Below are 22758 nucleotides of genomic sequence, written 5' to 3'. Positions count from 1 at the left end.
ACGAGCCCGGTGCGCCGGGCCGAGGGGTGCGCCCGCCAGCACGCTGTCCCTTTAAGAGCGCCCCCCCCAAGATGTCGCCGCGGGTTCATGTGCTCGCTCTACCGAACTTGCTGGTTCTCCCTGACCCTCAGCTCGGGCTCCGGGCGGCTGTCATTGGTGGGCAGCGCGGAGCGGCAGCTTCTGATTGGTGATGTGGCGCGGCCCCGCCCCGGCCATGCCCAGCAGGCTGCGCTGCGGGCGGTGCCGGGCAGGTCGCGGCCATGGCGGCGGCGGTGTAGCTGGGAGCGGGCGGCGCGGGGCCACCATGATCATCGAGAGCGTAGACGCGCTCAAGTCCTGGCTGGCCAAGCTGCTGGAGCCCATGTGAGTGCGGGCGGGCGGGCCGGGCGCAGCGGCGGACAGCGCTTCCCGCAGGCCGGGCCTGGCCCAGGCGTTACGGCCCTGCCCCCGGCCCGGGCCCGGCGCGCCCGGAGTGCGGGACAGCCCGGGCCCGGGGAGCTGCCGGCGGCCTTCTGTCCTACAGCGTGCAGCGGAGCTGGAGAGGGGCGTGGAGCACAGGTCTGATGAGGAGCAGCTGGGAAGGGGCTCAGCCTGGAGCAAAGGAGGCTCAGGGGGCCCTTGTGGCTCTGCACAGCTCCTGACAGGAGGCGACAGCCGGGGGCTCAGGCTGTGCTCTGGGGAGCAGGGACAGGAGCAGAGGGAAGGGCCTCAGGCTGGGCCGGGGCAGGCTCAGGGTGGGCACAGCACGAATTTCCCCATGGAAAGGGGGCTCAGGGCAGGCTCAGGGTGGGCACAGCAGGAATTTCCCCATGGAAAGGGGGCTCAGGGCAGGCTCAGGGTGGGCACAGCAGGAATTTCCCCATGGAAAGGGGGCCCAGGGCAGGCTCAGGGTGGGCACAGCTGGAATTTCCCCATGGAAAGGGTGCTCAGGTGCTGGGAGTGCCCATCGCTGGAGGTGTCCAAGGAAGGACTGGCCGTGGCACTCAGTGCTCTGGACTGGCGACGAGGTGGGGATAGATTGAATTTGGTGGTCTGAGAACGCTTTTCCAATCTGTGATTCTGTGTGCTCCCAAATACTGCCTCGGCTGTGCTGTTGATTTCAGTCCCAGCTGTGTCATCTCGGAGCAGAGCCAGGGGCTGCTGCAGGAGCTGACAAAACCAGGAATAACGCTGAAACTGTGGGAACTCTGAATTTGCATTCTGCTGCTGCTTGCATTGGGAGTGGGACTGGGATGGAGTCAGCATGGATCGTGCATTGTGTGGGCTCTGATAACTGGCTGCAGAGGGGTTGAATTGGTGCTGGTCCCGAGCTCTGCAGTGCCTGAGCACAGCTGGTGCTGGTGGCACAGGCACAGCGAGGGGCCATTGGGTCTCACCAGGGGAAGCTGCTTGGCCAGTGCCTGGCCAGGCTTGGGACTCCCATGATGTACGACCGAGGCCTGTGGGAAGAGTTTTAAATAGACCTTAGGTCTGCTCACTTGCCATCATTAAGTATTGGGCTTTTGGAAGTCCTTCACAGCTTTCTTTTTCCCTTGTAACAATGGGTTTCTCTGGTGTTTGGTCAAACCGTGCTGAGAGTCTCTAGGCTGGAGCATGACTCCTGCTCCTGCACCTTCACTGCCAGCTCCAGTCAGTGTCCAGCGTTCCTTGGGCATTTGAACTGCTCTGTGCAGTGGGAGGCAGGAAATCAAGGAATTGGCCAGTGGGCCCTGACAGTCACAGACTCTGTAGTGGCACTAGAGTGACAATACAGACTGGCTTGCCTGGAGGAGGGCAGCGACCTTGCGTGCTCCTGTACTGCATGATGGGATGGGGTGCTTGGGCGGGTCTGACACATGGAGGAAGGAAAGGTAATGGTTGTGAAGTGGGACATAGCTTCCTCTATTTGAAATTGAACATTTATAGTCATTGGGTGAGGGCCCCGGTACATCACACACAGTGAATGCATCACATACAGGTTATTTCTCTGTGTGTGTAGGAATTGTAAAATCTGTCAATTTGTGGTTTCTTTGTTCTTAATTGCTCCATTTACCCTAGCTTTCAGTGGAGGTTGGATGTTGTTGGAGGCTATATGAGAGCAGAGATACTTGATTGCTGCTCATTGAGGATTTTTATTTCTTTCACCTGTTGCCCTCTGCTTGGCTTTTTGCCTTTTGCTCATTTTCTGGATTTTTTTTCTTACTTGAGATTATTTGTGGTATATATACTTCAGAATTTTTCCTTCTATTTCCAGAGTTACTGTTCTCAGAAAATATACAATCACCTCTTTAAATGTTCATTAAAAAAAAAAAAAAAGTCTTTTGAGTGTTTTAGGTTTCTGCCCCCACCTGATATCTGGCATCTGCACACTCTGAGAGGCCAAACAAGGAGCTGTAGTTTAGTCACACTCTTACTCTGTTTCGTACCTGAGGTGTTCCTAGTAGCTGAATAATGGGATCTAAAGCAATATCCAGTTTAAAGATCAGTGGTGAAGTATCACTGCCCACAGTTGGCAACTTTGGTCTTTGTGGACCAGAAGCGGGTGAGGGAGCATGAGGAGAGAACCTGGGTCAGTAATTGCTCCCCTGTGGGTGTTGTACCAGCATTCCAGGGTTATTGTGAAATATGGCATGGAGGTGTCCTCGAGGAGGAAACCCCAGCACAGCAGGACAGTCACTGAAGCTGTGCAGAACGTGTCTGTGTGTATATTGAATATGGACCTCTGTGACATCTTCTGAACTCCTTTATAGCAATGTTTTAATTTTTAAACGCAGTTTAATCAGTCGTGGTGCAGTGCCTGCCCTGGCCCGTGCTGTGCTGTGCCTGTGGAGCCACTGGAGGTGTGCTTGCTGGGCCAGGAGGAGGTTCAGCAGCAGTGGGTCTGTCGGGCAAAGGAGAGGTGCTTTTCCCCCAGCAGAGCTCAGGAGGAGCAGAGAAAGGGGACCTTAGCCAGGTGTGGTTGGGGGGTTCACAAGGCACTAAAGAGCGGGCTGTGGTTGCAGAAAGCCCTTTGCAGGCTGCATGGCCCCAGTGCAGCTGTGCTGGTGCTGCATGTGAGCCTGGCAGCCCAGGGGTGCTGCAGGAGCTCCTGGGGGCTCTGCAGTGCCCGTGCCCCCATGGTGCAGCTGCCAAGCACAGTTCTCTCTCTCACTAGATGTGATGCTGACCCCTCAGCCTTGGCCAACTATGTCGTGGCATTAGTCAAGAAGGACAAGCCCGAGAAGGAGCTGAAAGCTTTCTGCGCTGACCAGCTGGACGTGTTCCTGCAGAAAGGTCTGGTGGCCACGGCTGGCTGGGGGCCTGGGCTCTGGGTGGCAGGAGGGAGGGAGGCACCACTACTGCCTTCAAAATCTTTCTTGGTAGCCATAAATATTCCATACAGAATTTGAAGGAATTGTGTGATTAAAAAAATAATAATCATAAGATGAAGTCATGCAGCTTGGACTTTTAACAGTGGGTAGGAAGAAATGTTCTTAAATAAAAGCAATTTAATTTAAGGTGTCAATCATGTTGCCAGAAGTTTCTCTGACAGGTGTTTGATAACTTTTGAAAACCCGGTCCATGTTAGTCCTCCAGACTGCTAGGACCTTCACATGTGGCAATTTGCTTCATATCAAGGATTTAAACACCTGAAAGTCTGACACTGACTGGGAAGGTTATTGTGCATTTCTTGTGATGTTGAACTGCTGCTGAGTGTAGCTGATGGAACTTGTGGATAGCTGTGGACTTGCTCCTTGATCACAGGTACCAATCATGCTTGCCCCTTAGAACAGGAGAGTCTCTGTTGCTGTCTGTGATATAACTGAGGAATTTCTTTCTCTAAATGAACAGCCTCAAGTGCCACAAATGTAATTCCAGCTCCTTCAGTGGAGCTAATGCTCATTAATCTGAGGTGCTGCTGCTGCAAGCAGCCTACCTGTCTGACTGTTTTCAGAGTCTTCTCTGGTAAATGAAGCATGCACTTAAATGCATATGTAACAGTATTTTCTTGTGTTCTTTATCCTCAGAAACTTCAGGGTTTGTAGATAAACTCTTTGAAAGTTTGTACACCAAAAGTTACCTTCCTTCTGCTGAGCCCACAAAGGCAGAGGCAAAGCCTGCAGGGCAAGAGAAAGAAGAAGTCAAGGAGGAGGTAATGTTATTTATTCTGCATGCCTTTTATTTTCAAATAGCTGTCCTACATTTGTGAGGCAAAATGTGACAGAAAAATGTACTCTATTGTGAATAATGATCTCTGTGTCCAAAGAACTGTGGAAGATGACTATTCAGACAAGAACATTTTATATCCCTTTGTAGAGTCTACCTTTGATTAAGCACTCAGAAATCCTGTTCACAGCTCTGGTAACACCAGTGGATGATTACTTGGAAGGGTTTGAGGGGGGAAGCTACAAAAACGTTCCAAAACATTTCCAATTTTGTATATTCTGTGAGGAATGAAAATTACTTAAAATGTTTTCTGTGATGCTTAAAATCACTGAAAGATGTCAGCCTCTGTATTGTAATAATTGCTTTGGAAAGTCAGGTAGGATTGGTTTGCGAAGAGTTTTATCTTGATTTTAAGTTCTGTTGGCAAAATTAAAAGCAATCAAATTTTTCAGAGAAAGTGACAAATAATTGCAGAAATTGTCAGTCAGCAAAACACAGGTCAGCCTATACAAATGCAGGTCCTGACTGTGGTTCATCAACTGATTTAGATTAAAGTTGCTTTATATTTTTTTTTCCCTTTTCTCTGATGTCCTTTTTTACCCAAGGATGTGATGCAGAGTTGTGACAGCTTATGGAAGTAGCTTTGCTTATGGCAGTTCATAATTTGAACAAGACTTTCACTGTAAGAACTTTCCCCTCTGTTCTCGAAGTACTGCCATAGTTTCTAGAAAGTCCCATAGAACTTCCTTCAGTTGACTTTACCAGTGCTCTGGTGGGGGCAGAGGAGGAAGTTTGAGGGGCTGGAGGGGAGTGGCAATAAGCAAAAGAAAATATCTAGGACAGCTTTATGGGACAACATTACAGAATTCAGGACATTAATTAGTTACTCTGACATGAGCAAGGCCTTTGTGATGTGTTATGAAGCTCAGTGTATGGTGTGATTCCTGCACACAGAGGCCACAAAATAAACCACACGTGGAATCTCAGTGAGGTCAGGGCTGGAGGGGACCCCAGGTGCCGTGTGATACCCCTTGTGCTGGGAGCAGGACTGCAGGTGGAGCTCTCCAGAGCCCTGTCAAGCCAAGTCTTGAGTATTTCTGCCAGTTCTCCCCAGATAATCCTGTTTTGGAAGGATGCAGATAGCCTTCCTTTTGGTTTCAATTGGTAAGAAAAGTCTTTTAAAAATTAGTGCAAGTAAGCTTTTTCCACCAAAATTTACAGTAACTTGTAAGCAGTGTGAAATGGCAGCAGAAATGCTGAATAGGTCGGTGGTTTGCAGTAGTGGTGCAGCTGGCAGACTTCTGAACCTGCTGTAGTGGAGGCCAGCAAGAAATGTGACCAGTTCCACCATGGGAGCAGGTTTTTGCCTTGAAGCAGTTATTTAAAAGGTCAGCCAGTGACTTCTCTACCTGGAGATGTGACTGCAGACTTTGTGTTTAAAGCTTCAGGAAATACCTCACTTGTAGAATTGCTTACGCTAAATAAGGAAGTAGAGTGGAGAGAGATCTTGTCCTTCATGAATCCTGTTTAGAAACAAAACATCAAAGTGGTTTTATTTAGGGGCATCTCTTCTGCAGAAAAAAAAAGCAAGTTTTGAGACCAAAAGTCTTCAACAGGATCTAGTGCTTGATTACTTGTAGTGCTTCAGTACTTGAGTATTGTTTCCTTTGCATTGCTGTCTGTAAATAGAAGTACATTTTGGTGTAATTTTCTTAATTTAAAAAAGTGATACTCGTCCTTGTTTGGTAGTTGTGTGTTAAACAGAATTTTCAAGAGTCTGTTGAAGAAGAGCGGGAGAGCAGGAAGAAGAAGTATTCCAGTCCCCAGAGGAGCCGTACAGATTCCAGTGAGCAAAGGTTAGCTTTGAGCCACAATGTTAAGAAATTTTTCTGTATTTGCTGTCAATCTTTGACTGTGTTTTTTACCTTGTAGGTAGTGATTTTTGTGAAAAATAGGGATTTTCTCCGTCCTTTGACTGTGACGCATCGTGCATGTGCTGATCACGTGCATGAGAAGTCTCCACAAGAAGTTGGTCTCTTGCACAAGAGGCCAAATATTCTTCAAATTACAATTCCTAGGAATGTCATCAGTTCCATTGGTTCCTTGTTATATAAATGAAGAACATTTTTGGGGTCTATAGTTTCTGGGGGCAGTTGTTCACACCGTGTCAGCATCACTTCTAAAGCCTGTTCTGGTTTGAGCATCGTAACTGACTCACCTTGCCAGTTCCTACCCCTGCTTTCTACAGACCAGTGAATCAGCTTTAAGATTCAGTAGTTCTCTGTGTAGTTTGTGACATTCTGACTGGAGTGTTTCGCTGCCCAAATGGATGGGAAGGGTGAACAGTATCTCTCCATGTTACAAGCTCCTTTTTAAATTTTGTTTCTCTTTTCACTGACGTGGTCTACATCTGTTTTTCCTAGAACCAGAGAGAAAAAGCGGGATGATGGGAAGTGGAGGGACTATGACAGGTACTATGATAGGAGTGACTTGTACAGGGAGAAGTCTGGCTGGCGCCGGGGCAGGAGCAAAAGCCGCAGCAAAAGCAGAGGGCTGAGTCGGAGCCGCAGCCGCAGCAGGGGCCGCAGCAAGGACCGGGACGGCAGCAGGAGCGGTGAGTGCCCAGGGTGCTGCCCCAGCACAGCGTCCTGCTGCAGTGACAGCTGGGACTTGTGCGTTCTGCATGAGCTAGCAGGCAGGAGATGCCCTTGAGAAGTTGGAGGAAATTCTGATAGCTTTGTGTTCTTGAAATTATTAATTAAGATGCTGTTCTTCAGAGTAGAACAATTAAGGGGTTTGTTTTCTTCTTTGCTAACCTCTTAATTTATCCACAGGTGTATTCCTGTAGATAGCAGTAGCTCATATTTTTGTGCTGTGTGTTCTGACAAAGCTGTTGGTTTTATTCTTTGTTCCTCTTAAGGACTGAACTTTTTGCAAAGCAGTGTTTCCCTCTTTCGTTTTGTTACTGTGTATTTTTTAGAGAAGGCTTCTTTGCAGTTGCAGGTGGTTACCATATGATTGTTCTTTTAGGGCTAGTTCAGGTCTGTCGGAAAAGTAAGTGGCACAGATTACAGCATTCCACGCACCTTGAGACCGCGTTAGTTAAGGGCAGAGGTAGGTTTGTTGTTTCAGGCTTTTGCCCTTCTTTCTCCTTTAAAAGAGAGCTGTAAGTCAGCGTGAAATAAGTAGTAGAGGAATGAATGTGCATTTCGCAAAGAAACCTTGGATATTTCTGAAGTTAAACCCCTGTTTACAAGCTCCTTCTAGAACAGTTCAATGTGCTGAGTATTTCAGAAAAGTTGTTATTGTCTCTTGCTCATGGCTCTGATGTACAGAGCAAAACATGAAGGCTTTACTCAGCTTTAATTTTTTTAAACAGAGCACCGAGACAGAGAGAGATCAAAATACAAGAGTGAAAAAAATGATGTTGAAAGCTCATATAATCCGGTGTCCGCGACTCCCAGTAAATCCTCTGAACAGTATTCCTCTGCACAAGCTATTCCCAGTGCTGTAACTGTAGTTGCACCTGCGCACCACCTTGAAGGCACCACAGAGAGCTGGTCAAATTACTTCAACAATCACAGTAATCCCAGTTCATTTGGCAGAAACCCTCCTCCTAAAAGAAGATGTCAAGACTATGATGGTAAGGCAGTTTCATGCCTTATTTCAATGTTTATGTGACTTTTTTTTAGGTGTTCACTGAATGTAAGCAGCAAGTCATGCTGCAGCAGCATGTGATGTGTACCTTGTATGTAACAGATGCAGAGATGCCCTTTGTTGTACCGGAGAAATAACTAATCTTACCACAAGCAGTTTGCGTATGCTGTGGCAGTTGCTGGATAGGAACATATGGAGTTGTTTCACAGTTCTCTATGTGCTAGACAAATACCTCAACCACTGGCAGTCCTGGTGCAGATTGCAGTGTGTGTATGTTTAAAATAAACCACAGTACTTCTGACTTTTTTTCCGTGGCTTTTATGATGAATGCATGTAAGTTTGTATGCTTTTATGAAAGATTGTTCTAATTTCAATTATTTTGTGAAACTTTACCTTACAATATAATAATGTATCAGTGGATGCATGTTTTCTTTGGTAAGAAATTCCATGAAAACCTGAAATATTACAAATGATGAGAACTACAGCGTGTGTTTTCTAACATGCGTTGAAATGTCATGTTTTGCAGAGCGAGGCTATTGTGTCCTGGGTGATCTCTGCCAGTTTGATCACGGAAACGATCCTTTGGTGGTAGATGAAGTCTCCTTGCCCAGCATGATCCCGTTCCCGCCGCCACCGCCGGGGCTGCCGCCGCCGCCGGGACTGCTGCTGCCGCCGCTGCCGGGGCCGGTGCGCGGGCTGCGCCTGCCGGTGCCGCAGCCGCACCCGCAGCCCCCGCCGCCCGTCGTGCTGCCCGTCCCGCGTGAGTCACGGCGGGGATCCGCTGCAGCTCTTCGGCTGGCAGCGTGCTGTGAGGAGCAGTGCCCAGAGCTGCAGCTCCTCGGCTGGCAGCGTGCTGTGAGGAGCAGTGCCCAGAGCTGCAGCTCCCCAAAGCTGCAACTCCTTGGCTAGCAGTGTGCTGTCCAGAGCAGTGCCCAAAAATTCTGAATATTCAGCTGGCAAACCATGATGTTCCAAGCCCTGGAAACTGAATTAAATTGGACAGAGGAGTGGAGCTGGGGATCTTTCAGCTCACCTCAGTGGTAGTTGGTGATTGGATTGGTCACTGACACTTACTAGCCAGGTTTTTCCCTGCTGTAATGCAAGAAATGTTGTGATTCGGTTTCCTAGAGGTTCTAATAAAGATCTAGTGTTGGTGCTACATTATCTACCACTAGAAGGCAATACATTATTGGCGCATTTAAGAGCATTCTTAGCTCAGCAGTGATCTGAGATGTTGAGCTTTTTGTGTTACCCTACTGCATCTTATGAACTCTGTGAAGAAATAGCATATTAGGGGCATGCTTACTCTGTTTCAGTGTCTATTCCAGGGACAAAATAAATGCTGTGATAATTGTGTCCAACAGGAGCAATTTTGGGATGAGGAATAATTTGATACAGGATTAACCCTAAACTTTGCATGAAGCCTTTAGCAGGCAGAAGTGACTTGCTGTGAGAGAACAGACAGTGCTCAGGATGGGCTGTGTGGTGTCACTTGTGGTCCTTTTTGATCATACAGTCAGTAGCATTGTCTGTATGGTACTGGGGAAACCAAAGCACAACCAGCTAGAGAAATTCCTTGTCTGGGAATGCCTCTTGCCCTGCAGTTCTTATTTCAGAACTGTGGTCTGAATGCTGCTGAAATGATCTCTTGCTCTGAGCAAGCCTTGTCTCTCCATGGTAGAGCTGAGGGAGGAGCTGCTGTGGTTAAGGCATCTCTAGCACTAACAAACCACTGGGGAAGAAAAGACACTTCTTTCTTTTCCCTTAAAGCTTTGTCTCTCCTGAGAAAGAGAAAAGGTGTTGGAATCAGAGAGCTTACCTGAACAGGCTTCTCGATTTACTGTTGCTGTAGTGGAACTGGACATATTTGCCACCCTGACCTTGCTCAAAGCAAGGCATAAACACAGCACTGAATTGTTGGCACGTTGTGCCTTTGAGCTGTCAGTGTGTGATGTGTTGTGTGCTGTTGTTGCAGGCCCACCTTTAACACAGTCCAGCCTCATCAACAGTCGTGACCCGCCGGGGACAAGCGCAGTGCCCAGCCTTGCACCCGTGGGAGCAAGGCTGCCTCCTCCTCTGCCTCAGAACCTGCTCTATACAGTGTCAGAACGTAAGCAAATGCCTTTGGTTTCAGTCTGTTTGATGGAAACATTTTACATTTTCTCTGTTGATGTGTGATTAGAGGTTATGATTTGTCTTCCTCCAATTTATACAAATCTAAAAAGAAGTCTGATGGCTCTCCCTGGCTAAGCCCATCATCCATTCTGGGATGGAGTTGCAGCAGTGCCCTGGTCTGAGGAGGAGCACTGTGGGGAGCTCTGGGTTTCATGTGCTTGCAGCAATCCAATTGTTGTATAAGAAATGTTCCTTTCATCTTCAAGCCATTCAGTAGTATATTAGTAGGTGAAACATGGATCTGCAAACCTGTAATTGCTGTTTAACTTAGGTTTTATTCCTCTCCACTTCAGACTAATACAGATGAGAGCTTTTTTTTCTAACTATATGTCACAATAGTCTGTACAGTCTTCATAGACATCAGTGCTTTTTCTGTTCTTTTTCCAGAATCACCCTGATTCTAGCTTTCTAAAGGCTGTTAGCTTTCACTGGACATGTCCCTCTTCCTTAACTGAGCTCAAAGTTTTTAAAAGTATCTTTTCACAAGGGAAAAATATAGCAAAATACCTGGAAAGTCCTAGATTGCTCAATTTAAATGCAACAAAATTAATTTCTTTGATAATTAAAGGATTAATGTCATTCCCATGTTCTCTATGACCAAAATAGATAATTAAATGTCATCTTTTATAATATTCTCATCTGGGGTTTTTTAAAATAAATATTCTGGATTTTATTCAAAGAGGGGATATAGTTCAGTTCATGATCCATGTCATTTTATTTGTAACTTCTGTGCTTTTCAGAACTTGAGACACTCAGATTTCTTATTAGATAACCTCTTCAGTTATCCCCAAGTCCTGCTGAGTGTTCAGGTGTCACCATCTGATCCTTTCAGCTCCAGAACTTCTAATGGCTGATTCTGCCTGTGGGAGCTCACAGGGCTTCACAGTAATTCTGTTCTCCAGAACCTCTGTGGAGATTCTCATGTCCTGTTCTTGGGCTGTTGTGGTAACAGCTGCTGGTTGCCCTCTTGCAGTCAATCATGTTCTAAATAAGGGAAGAGGAGCTTGTAGTTCTGCTCCTTCAAGGTTAGAGAAAGTTCTTGTTTTACAGTGTCAGGCTCTGCTCTCAATGTGGATATTGTGGGGCATCTGATTTTAACTGTACAGTTGTCTTTGTTGCTGCAGAATAAGGAGCTGAGATTTTTGAGGCATTCATGTTTATCAGGTTCCCTTGTGCAAGCGTTTGTTCTGTTCCTGTGGAGGCTCTTCACAGACTTCATTCATTCCAGTTCTTGTACAGCTTTTCCTTTTTAAGGTTAAAAAAATGTGTTATCCTCAGTTTGGACCTTGGGCTGGAGGAGAAGTAGGAGTCAATTGTCATCTTGTATTCTTGTGGTGACCACTTCTAATGGAAATAATCATTAGTGCTTTGCCTAAGCTAGGCAGGTGATCTCACTCTTGAATAAAGAGAGTTCAGTAGGTAAGTATTGGTTCCATTGCCTCATTTCTCAGCTTTCTTTGAAATCATTTAACTATGTTCTTCACCTAAAATTCTTTTCTGAAGAGACCCAGACTGTTGGGCAGCAAAGGCTGAAAATTTCTTTGCATCTTAGACTCTACAGTATAAATGCTGAAACCAAAACACTGCCAGACATTGTGCACGCTGTCACACAGACACCTCAGGCTTTCCAGGCAGTGGATCAGCAGTGCTCTGTATTGTGACCAGTGTGCTTTGGACCAACAGTACCAGAATAAAAACCAAAAGAGAATGTGTTTAGATAGGCTAGGCCTGGATTCCAGGTGAGGGTTTGCAATGGCTGCACAGGTTGGCTGTACCAACTCTTCTCTTCATCCAAGACAGCTTCTGACTCTTGGACATCTGTGCACTTCCTTGAAGGAAAACTAACCCCGAGTCTTAAACTCACTTGAAAAATTCTGTCGTTTCTCTCCTTTTTTTGTAGATACATATGAGCCAGATGGCTATAACCCTGAAGCTCCTAGTATTACCAGTGCTGGTAGATCTCAGTATCGGCAGTTCTTTACAAGAGCACAAATGCAGCGTCCAAATCTAATTGGCCTAACATCTGGGGAGATGGATACAAACCCTCGAGGTAGGAAGGGTTCTGGTCATTGCTGTTGCTATTTTTGTCCAAGACCATCAACACTTTTTTCCTCTTTTCAGGATGAAAGCACTAGTTTTTCTCACTGATCTAGTGTTTCAGAGCTTTTTTTTTTTTTACATTTCTGCCTTTTTTAAGTGCTAACATGCCCATATTAAAGTCAAAGCAGCCTTTTTGATTAAAAATAACCACTTGCTTGGGAATGCTACAAGGGTTTTGTTGGTTGGTTGGGGTTTTATTCCTCTTAAACCTGTGAAGGTATTTTCCAGGTACTGGTAGCTCCTAGAAAGAAAAATGGTGCCTAAAGGTGGATTTAGCAGCACAGTCTGCAGACTGCTTTTGATCAGCCGAGGGCACAGAGGTGATGATCCAAGCTCCTTGCCTTGGCTGTTGTGATGGTAGTGAAGAAGGGAGCTGCCATGGCATGTTTTGGTGCTTCATGCTCTGACTCTGTCAGCCAGGTGTTCTCTCTGAAATGAACATCACAGGTATCATTCCAATTTCCCAGCTCCTGGGAATCCCAGTCTGTACTTACATAATTCCTAGCCCCTGCCTGAATGGATGTGGCTGCTGTCTCTTAGTGGTGATGTGCACAAAGCATCTTTTAGGGAAGGGCACAGGTCAAGGCTCTTCAAAGTTTAGTTGTAGTAGCAAAACTTCCTTTCTCCCTTGCATTTTCCTGCCCTGACTCTTAAAACCATAGATGTTAAGTTTTGGGTTTTATTGTTCTACTTCAGTATTTCTTACTCAGTAGATAACAAAGATTTTTTTTTCCCCTAAGTATTTCCTTCCAATGATTCATCTTTTAAGGAATATGGCTAAATATTATTGCAGAAATTGCTGTTGCTGTTTGCGTCTTAATGACTGTCACAGAGGCAGGGTTGGCGCTTTATTGAGAGCCCATCCCAGGGGTAAGGCAGGGATGAGTGCTCAGTGGTAGGGCCTCACTCAACATGTTTTACTGTCTTTATCACAGGTGTGAAAGGTTTGCTCTCAGATCATCCTCCAAAGTGAGGATGCCATGCCCAAAATGCCCAGTCTCTGTTCTCACCAGTGTAACCAGAAGTTGCTGTGTAGCTCAGACTTCTTTTTAGGGGTTGAATATTTGGCATTCACAGGAGACTAACACAAAGGGCATAATCTTGGAAAGGTTGCAAATAAATTTCTAGCAAACTTTGTGTTGGTAGAATTTGCTTCAAACTTTAAATCTAATGTCTTAAAAGAGTGTAATAGTTATGCTTAGTTAACAGTTTGTTCCCGAAACCTGGCTGGAGGGCTGGCAGTGGGATAGCAGTGGAAAGAACGGGTTCTTGGTTGCTTTTGCTCTGTCAAGGGTTCCTGCAGGGCAAGCTGGTTATTAATTCAGCCCCTGCCCATTGCAGAGCTCTGACTTAAAGCCTGGGGATCCACCCATGGGTTCTTTTCCTCCTTTTCTGTTTTGTTGGGATTTGGGGTTTTCTCTTTTCTTTCTCTCCCTTTCCTGCAGAATCTGAGTTTTTAATACCTGAAAAATGAAATTTTAGCTTTGTTTCTTCAAGCTAGTACCAGCCTTAAAGGTCAAAACCCATCCCTTCCAGCTGGACCATGTGTGTTTCTCTCAGGATGTTTAGTTAGGCTGGGGAATGATTTTGTTCGGAAACAAAACTGACCAATTTGATAAAGTCATCCTGATGTTTATGTTTTTTAATCTCAGTTTTGTTTTGCTGTTTGAAAGCTTTTCCATGTGTGCTGGAATAACACAGGCCTTTTCCCTTCCCTCCAGCTGCCAACATTATCATCCAAACTGAACCTCCCATTCCCATTACAAATAACAGCAGCAATGTCACTAGAGTTGTCCTGGAACCAGACAGCAGGAAGAGATCTCCAAGCAGCATGGAGTGTCCACCATTGAAGAAACCCTGGTTGGGAAAGTAAGAGTTAGCTACAGATGTTAATTCAAATGTACTAGATTGCTGTCAGTGCTGTGAAGATTGCTACTCACCAGTCTCTGTCATTTGGGATGGTTGGGTCACAAAGTCTGTGTCCCCATAAGATGGAGACTGAACATGGCGTCAGGGGAAGCTCTGTTTTGGTAGTGGCTAGAGGGTGTAATCTTTAGAGGAAAAATGCAATTTAGATGTATGCTAACATTTGCTGCCTTAATTAGGCACTTTTGTACTTATCTGAATTCTTCCTGTTCTCCTTTTCTCTAGGCAAGTGAATAACAATCAGAATAAGCCAGGATTTTTGAAGAAGAATCAGTATACTAATACAAAATTAGAAGTTCGAAAAATTCCACCAGAATTGAACAACATTACACAGCTCAACGAACACTTCAGCAAATTTGGAACTATTGTAAACATTCAGGTAAAAAACCAGTCACTTTTATGTCTGTGTGTGGATATTTTATTTTCCCTGAAGCCTGCTTGAATACTGCATAGTTTCATTGAGAAATCTTAGTGGAGACAAACTGGGAGAGGAGGTAATCAAGTTCAGAGAAACCTTTGCTTGGTTTACTGTGTGTTATTTTCTTAGTACTGTAAAACATACTGGTTTTAGCCTTCAGGATGACTAATTGCATTTGAAAGGCTGGCAGATTTACCGGTGTCTAAACCAACTCAGGTTTTTGAGCAACTTGTGTATAACTTTTGAAAGAGATGATCTGACAGTTTGTCTTATATGATGGTCATTCATCTATTTATTTGAATGTGTGTAGACTTTGCTGCAAGTACATGTGAAATTTGCCAAAAGCTACTTTGCTTTAATTACATAGAGTGTCTTACCAGAGTTTGGAGCTGTTAATACAGTGGATACTCAACTCATCATTGCACATTATTTGTAGATGGGTTTGCTGATGATTGAAATGTTTTCTTCCTTGAGAAATAACGCATTTGTGACCTTTTGCTTTAGGTGGCTTTCCAGAACGATCCCGAAGCTGCTCTCATTCAGTACTTGACCAACGACGAGGCGAGGAAGGCCATTTCCAGCACGGAGGCAGTACTGAGCAACCGGTTCATCCGGGTGCTGTGGCACAGGGAGAGCGAGCAGCAGCCCCCGGCGCTGCAGCAGCCGCAGCCGCAGCCCGCCCCGCAGGCGCTGCAGCACCTGCAGCAGCAGCAGGCGCTGGCCGCGCCGCCCGCCGTCACCGTGCACAGCAGCCTGGCCAAGGTATGTGCTGTCCGGGGCTCAGCAGCCTTCCCAAGGGGCTGTGCTGCAGACAAACGCAGTGTCTGAGCTTGATGTTTTCATGTCTGTGCGTACACAGGTGATGAACAAACCCCTGGCATCTGGTGCCTACGTCCTTAACAAAGTCCCGGTGAAAAGGCGCCTTGGAGCTGCGGGTGGGAGCCAGCCTGAGCTCAGCCAGCCCGGGGCTGGCGTGGAGGAGTCTCAGGTATGTTCGGAGTGGACCATGGTCATGCTCTCAGGTACAGCTGTAGCTTGTCAGCCAGGAAAGAACAAGCGGAGAGAACTTGTGTGTTGTTCTGTTCCTTTTCAGTAATGCTTTGTGCAGCCATGGTCAGTCACTTCTTCCTCGTTACATCAACTGTTTATATGGAATAGGGACAATGACTTTAGGAACTATCAACTACAACACTAGCAGTATTGTAAATAGCATAAAATATTATTAGCAGTGCTTGATCTGACAACCTGTGAGACCAGCCTTTTGTTGACAAATCTAATGGCTCTCCCAGTAATTTTTGAGCTTTCACTGTGCTTTAACAGCCGTGCTAGAAGCTCAGAGAGTATTTGTACCCAGAGTTCAAGCCAATAAGTGTTCAATTCACACTGATACCATAGTGCAGCATGTGTTTTGGGCCATGGGGAAGGAAGAAAGGAAAGGAAGTATGGAGTGGCTTTTGCTGCCTTACTTGATCAGAAAGGGGGATGTTGGGCTGCGACTGCAGAGCTGAAACTAAGGCATGGGCTGCTCATCAACTTCAGTGGTGTCCTGGTGGGAATCAGGATGCAAAAGGAGTCTGCCATGGAGCAGGAAAGGATTTCTTTTTCAGAAATCCTTTTAACTGGACTGATATCTTTATCCATGTGTTTTAATTGCCTTGGTTGTTCTGCCTCCTTGCACAAATCTGAACATCTGAGTTGAGGTTGCAGGGAACATGATCTGCTGCAGTTCCCTGCTGGTATATCATGGTCACTTTGGAATATTCCATATTTTACTGGGTGTTTTTTACTATTTCAGATATTTCCTACTTCCACAAGCCACTCAAAAATGGTTTACAGTTCTCCAAACTTGAAGACAACTCTGAAGTCTGGTGCAGGGTCTAAGCCTCATGACATGCAAGAAGCCCTTAAAAAAAAACAGGTACTTAATGCTTGATGGCTGCCTGACAGTGTAAGGAGCAAAGTGCTTTGAATGCAAGGTTTGACGGGCACCTGAAACCTCAACCAGTCCTCAACAGCTTTATATGTGGGTGTGGAGCTGGCCCTTGTTATGGGGTGGTCTTGCAAACACACCTGGGGTAATTGTGTGGAGTGTCCTTTTGGGTTGTCTTGATGCTCTTGGCCATGTTGGGTTTTCTGAGTTTGCTTGGGGTTTTCTGGATTTAATCTCTGCAGGTGTGAGACACTTGCAGGACAGTGCACACAGTATGTTTCTTAAGAGGTGTCTGAAAGGGGAAAATGTTAGTAAAGTACCTTGCAGCAGGAAATGAGGATGTTATTTATTTTTTATTTATTGAATCAGCTGCACTTCATACTTGTGCTTTTTGCAGACAGTACTTTTGCTTGTGGATTTCACTTCCATAGCCTGAAGGGGACAATATGATCCCTTTGAGTACATACATGACCTCTATGAGTGCATACAATGCTAGGCTGCTTTTTACTGATGGAAAGAGTTTTCTCCTCTTATAGGAGGCAATGAAACTCCAGCAAGATATGAGGAAAAAGAAGCAGGAGATGTTAGAAAAACAAATAGAATGCCAGAAGGTAAGTCTGGGATGTGGCTAATAAATACATTCTGATTTTGTACATACCTGTCTGTTGAGGGCTGTTTTACCTGGAATTTTATGTTCCTGTTCTTTTATTATTGTATAGATGTTGATATCCAAGCTGGAGAAAAACAAGGCCATGAAACCAGAAGAGAGAGCAGAAATTATGAAGACTTTAAAAGAACTAACAGGAAAAATATCTCAGTTAAAGGATGAATTAAAAACTTCATCTACAACCTCCACACCATCTAAATTGAAGTCCAAAACAGAGGTATTTCTTGTGCAACACACTTGCCTCCTTGGTTTTTGTAACTATTTCTATTAATGTGTCTTAAAAATGCAACAGCATTAGATCAAAACACTTGCAAGCAGCATTTTAATGTGAGTGATAACCATGGACAAACATGCCATGGTTGAAGGAACTCCATGACCTAGTTTTGCTTGTAGCTCATTCATGTTTGTTCCAGTTCTAAAGCAGAGAATTCTGGGTCCTTCAAAAAATGGGGGCACCACACGCACACAGAGGCAATTAAAACAAAACTGAATTGAGAGAAAAGTATGGCTATTGTGTCCTGATCTGTCTGTATCATTTGCATGAATGTACTGTTGAAGTGGAATAAAATATTACAACTGTGCCTTACAGTTCTGCCCTTTCCTTCTGTTTTCTGTTCCCACCTCTTTCTGCTAGGCTCAGAAGGAGCTGTTGGATGCAGAGCTGGACTTCCATAAGAGACTGTCCTCTGGAGAGGACACGACCGAGCTGCGCAAAAAGCTCAATCAGTTACAAGTGGAGGTGAGCTGCTCTGGCTGCTGCTGTTAGTGAGTTTGTGGCTGCTGGGTGTGTCACTGCTCTCACTGGGGCTGTGTTCCTTCCCCAGGCTGCCCGCTTAGGCATCCTGCCTGCTGGCCGAGGGAAGGCGGTGGCAGCCCGGGGCCGGGGCCGGGGCCGTGGGGGCAGAGGCCGGGGCGTGCTGAACCACATGGTGGTGGATCACCGGCCCAAGGCCCTCACCGTGGGAGGCTTCGTGGAGGAGGAGAAGGATGAATTGTTACAGCACTTTTCTGTAAGTGTGGCCTGTAAATTAATGCACGTTTCCTTTACTGCTGTAAAATCAAGCTTGTCTTAGAATAGCAATAAATCTGAGCTTTTGCCCAAAAATACAACTGCTACAATAGTGATGGCTGATGCAGCTGGGAGTCCTCTGGCTCTCACTTTTCTGTCCAAAAACTCAGATTTCAATAACTACAATTGTACCATGATTATGGAAGTGCTGGTCCTAACGAACTTTTCCTCACAGAAATTTGGAGATATCGAAGATCTTCAGGAAGAGGATTCCCCATTAAGTGTTGTTGTAACTTTTAAGTCCCGCTCAGAAGCTGAGAATGTAAGTAGACTCATGGGTATATTTTTTCACATATCTAAAATAAGAGTTTTTAACTACTTTTGTCTACCTTTGTATTTTAAAATAATTTCAGAGGCTTTGATCCCCCAGTTTGAGCTTGATAGTGCTTGGTGCTGCTGCAGGTAGTGCTGCTGAAGGGGAAGTACCTCCTGGTGGTCTGAGCAGTGACACAGGGCTTTCCCTGACAAAGCTGCCTGTCTCTGGCAGTTCAGGGCTCTGCTCATCCTCTCACTGCCGGGGCAGGAGCAGAATTTGGCAGATTTGGGTGTGGCTGAAGTTACTCTTGGAACACTGAAGTGGGTGATTGTGATTTATATATTTGAGATCTTCAAATATGCCTCTGACCCACATGCTGTGGGTCTGGCTGTTGCTGATGTTAGAAGTTCTTTGCTTGGTCCTTTCTCTGAAAATCTGTGCGTTTGAACTCGACTCAGGCTGCTAACCAGGGATCCCGCTTCAAGGACCGGCGGCTCCAGATCTCGTGGCACAAACCCAAGGTACCCTCTGTGTCCACAGAAGTTGAGGAAGAGGAGCCCAAGGAAGAGGTATGGAAATCTCTTAATAACCTGGTCATTCTTGCTGGTATCTAATAGCTGAGAGCTCTTAGCATACAGTTTCCTGTGTGCTGAAGAAACTTTGTAATTTTTTACAAACCAGGAACTGAACTGGTTTTGAATAGTCAGGTACACTTCCCACATTTTAAAACAGAGAAAATGGCGGGGAAGAAAAGACACTTTGTGGATGGGCTGTTAATTTGTCAGTGATGTAAACAAGCCTCAGGTTCTGTATGTGCAGGCTGCAAAGCCTTTTGCTTCTCACTCTTCGTGCTCTTCTCTAGGAGAAGTTGTGTGTTCTTCCCTGTAATTCACCTTAACACCTTAAGCTTTTAAAGGTTATTTTGTTGTAGCATTTAACAAACCTTGTTTGGGAGAGGGTGAGTGGTGGTTTATTCCTGCTTCCTCTGAAGCTTTGCTCTCTTTCCTGGCACAAGGCTGCTGTTCTTCCCCTAAACTGTTTGGATGTAACTGTGTGAGTTTGAGAGAGACACACTGACACCCACACCAGGCACCAGCGCAGCTGTGAGCTGGGGTGTGTCCCTGGGCAGAGCTGGCAGCTTGTGTCTGAAAGTTCATTTTTTTCTTCCTCCAGGAGACTGAAACCTCAGATTTATTTTTGCACGAAGATGATGATGATGATGATGAAGATGAGGATGAATCCCGTTCTTGGAGAAGATGAAACTTGATGTTCGAAATGTATAATTTTAGGAATATAGTTCAAACTACATCTTTTAAATGTTTATTTAAGGAAGTTGATGAGCCAAAAAGAGCTTTACTTTCTTTTCAAACCACAAAATTTACCATGAGCAGTTTGGTATGAAAACATTTGGGACACAGAGCTGTGAGACTGAGCTAGCCAAAGGCCCAGGAACTTCTTACGGGATTATTAAGCTCACCAGGGTGGTGATTTTTTTCTATTTAAGAAGGATAAAAAGGGGGGAGGGGGTTGGAAATCAGTATTTTCTTTTCCTCTTTTTGTGTCACCTGTATTACCTTGTTTTGGGTTTTTTATAATGTGATTGGTTTGTTAGTTTATAATTGAAAAGATATTACAGGTTTTATTTAGCAATATTATGAGGTTAGGGGAAAGACAAACTTTCATTAAATATTATGAAAGAAAAACTGGCCTCATTTGCTCGTTGAAAAAAGGGAGCATTTTATTTCCTGTGGAGTCTCATGTTGTAGGAATTATTTGTGGTTAGATTCTTAAATCATTTACTTCAGTATGTGTGACAGCCACACTATCTCTTTGTTGTGCTGCTTTTTGTGAGAGGAGGTGGAAGAAACAATTTAACAGGATATTGTTATAACATTGTCCAGTTCACTCTGTTTCTCCAAATTCTGCTTCACAGAAACCATCAGCAGGAGCACACACTGGAGTGGATTTTCACTCCTTGATTTCCTTCTGTCATTTCAGTATAAGGCTCAGTGTAGGTCAGGCTGTTTATTGCATTTCAGTATTTGTGAGCAAGAATGGAAGGAGTTCCAGTCTTCCTCAAAAACAGCTGCACTGGCCCCTGTCTCCCAGCCAGGAGCAACTCTCCTCTGGCTGTTCCCAGCTGTGTTCCAGGCAGAGCCCTGGGGTTCAGAGCAGGGTGGGTTAGAGCAGGGTGGGGTTCAGCCCACAGGACTGGGGTGTCCTGCTTAGCCAGCCCCACAGCAGGGTCTGGTGTCCCTGGGCTGCTCAGAGCTGGCTGTGCACTGGGTGTCCCTGTGTCCCCTCTCAGTGCCTCTGTGCTGTCCCTGTGACCCAGCAGGGTGTGTGCTGGCTCTGGGCTCTGTGCCTTGGGGCTGGGACACCCAGCAGCACCTGCCCCGACTGCCCCCTTGCCCAGGCCACTCCTCGACCCCTCTTTTGTGCATTTGCACACAAAATCAGCACCGTGGCCGTGCACAGCACTCCTCTCTCTTGAATGGCTGCCAGCGTAGGCCCCGTAACTCCTGGCTGAGGGACAGCATCTACCAACCCCTCTGCCTGCCTGTGGCTCTGAGTGTGGCCAGGGCAGGTGCTGAGCACCCTTTGGGCTCAGCCCTGCTGACTCTGTCCTTGTGCTCTGGTGAGGTATCCAACTTGTGTCATGTCCTGTTTCTTGTCAACTGAAGGGGATGTCTCCAGTGTTCTGTCTCTTTCCAAACCTCTCCTCTTCCTAGAATTAGGACTGCCCTGCTAAGGCTGAGACTAAATTCCAGGAGTGAAGAATTGGAGGAGAAACCCACCCCATGAACTTACAAGAATGTCTTGCTCTTCTCCCATCACCTCCAGGGCTTTTAATGTCTGTGACACAGTGTGTATCTTGAGAAGTCCATTGCAGCAAACATGTCTGAGTCCTGACAACTTAAAAAAGGAGAGAGGGATCAAAAGGATTTATATATTTTTTTGTACAGAGTTTTTTCTTAAACTGTATAATTTTGTAAATATTTTGCTTTTTTGTGTACTAAAATTACCGGCGTATAGATTTCAATAAGAATTGTTGTATTTTTGTATTTGGAAAATGAAATTTACAGTGGATTAATTAAGCTGTAAGAGAAATTGCGATAGCCTTCGACACACACAGAATGGATTCCTTTTCATATGGTTTTAGCTCTAAGTGACACTGGGGTGGCACCTGTGTCAGGTGAGGGAGCGAGGGCCATCTCCGAGAGCTGCATCCTGTTGCAGTTTGCCCTCAGTGCCCCTGGCAGGTGCCACCGTGCCAGGTGCCACCCCAGGGCTGGCAGAGCCCCAGCCGGGCTGTGCCTGGGGCAGACGAGGAGGAGGAGAGGAGCTCTGTGACACTGGTCTGCCTTCTGCCAAAGCTTATGCACCCCCCTGTATTTCTGGGCATGCTGGGCCTGTCTGGGGGTGGATTGGCTTGGATTTCTGTGTTTCCAGAGGCAGCAGGGCAGGACAGCTGAGTTCATTTCATGGTGATGCTTTACTGGGAAATTCACCTGTATACCTTGGGCAAAACAGCCCTCGGGGGTACCTGTGTGCCCCAGCCATGTGTACCAGCCTGAGCTGGGGCCAGACACTGAAGGATGAGGGGATGGGGAAAGGAAGTCACTGTCACTGCAAAGAATTCCCTCCCTTTCTGTGCTGAGTTAACCTGAGCAAAAATAATAAAAAAAAAACACCTCTAATACAGAGCCAGGCACCTGCTTAGGAAAGCACCACTTAGCAAAATCATGTGAAAAGGAACAAAGCTCCTCTTGGTGTATAGTAACCTTGTACTATAGTTTTTACAGATTGTGAACTTGTGTAATAGGATAATAGCAGATATTGTTGAATTTCTAATTGTTTACACATTAAAATTCATATATGTAATGTTTGTTTTATTGATTACAAGCCAAATTTCTAAGATGCATGTTGACTTTTTTTGCAATAAAGTTATAGTATGGAATGGTTCAAGATTTAGAAAAGACGAAATTCTAACTGAAATAAATTGGAAGGAGAACCATTCAAAAAAATGACAACTCTCAGAAAAAGAGCATTATCACTTCTTTGGGGGGAAGTGGGTGTGTGGAGGGGGATTCCTGTGCATGTAATGTGTGTGCAGGTTTGGTTTAGGTCAGAGCTGAGAGAGAAATCTTCCAAGTGCGCCAGTGCTCTAGAGCAGAGTGCATTAAGCAGGTGAATGGGTGTGGGAGGAGATGGGGGCCAGTCAAGGCTGTTGGGCAGCTGTGGGGGGCTCAGTTTAACAGCAGCTGGAGGAAGCTGTACAGCCTGGGCTGGGTTCCCAGTTCCTTCCAGGTTTGCGGTGTTGTGTTGGACACAAATCCTGGCAGGACACACCTGCCAGTTCTGGCTCCTTTGTAGGTTGGGGTGAAAGCCAATGTGCTCTATTATTACCTTTATTTTTGGTCTTTGGCCCTTT

At 45.7% G+C, this 22758-nt stretch overlaps 1 protein-coding gene across 3 annotated transcripts; it reads left to right on the top strand.

Annotated features, from left to right (window-relative positions):
* The first annotated feature begins 253 nt into the window (after nucleotides 1-253).
* On the top strand, nucleotides 254-22346 carry RBM27 (RNA binding motif protein 27). Of its 3 annotated transcripts, XM_058034887.1 has the most exons (22): nucleotides 254-363; nucleotides 3134-3252; nucleotides 3987-4111; nucleotides 5875-5981; nucleotides 6549-6739; nucleotides 7156-7239; nucleotides 7505-7768; nucleotides 8309-8542; nucleotides 9758-9892; nucleotides 11858-12007; nucleotides 13779-13926; nucleotides 14209-14362; nucleotides 14906-15163; nucleotides 15261-15389; nucleotides 16197-16319; nucleotides 16868-16942; nucleotides 17051-17215; nucleotides 17633-17737; nucleotides 17823-18008; nucleotides 18243-18329; nucleotides 18782-18892; nucleotides 19497-22346. In XM_058034887.1, exons 1-22 carry the CDS (start codon nucleotides 305-307, stop codon nucleotides 19581-19583), a joined length of 3096 nt encoding a protein of 1031 aa, XP_057890870.1. In that variant the 5' UTR covers nucleotides 254-304; the 3' UTR covers nucleotides 19584-22346. The 3 variants fall into 3 exon arrangements, with proteins under 3 accessions (XP_057890870.1, XP_057890868.1, XP_057890869.1); XM_058034885.1 differs by lacking the exon at nucleotides 7156-7239; XM_058034886.1 differs by lacking the exons at nucleotides 7156-7239; nucleotides 11858-12007.
* The last annotated feature ends 412 nt before the right edge of the window (nucleotides 22347-22758 follow it).

This window comes from Melospiza georgiana, chromosome 15, assembly GCF_028018845.1.
Source record: "Melospiza georgiana isolate bMelGeo1 chromosome 15, bMelGeo1.pri, whole genome shotgun sequence".
In the NCBI taxonomy this organism is placed as follows: Eukaryota; Metazoa; Chordata; class Aves; order Passeriformes; family Passerellidae; genus Melospiza; species Melospiza georgiana.
This window is presented reverse-complemented; position numbering and strand designations above follow the sequence as displayed.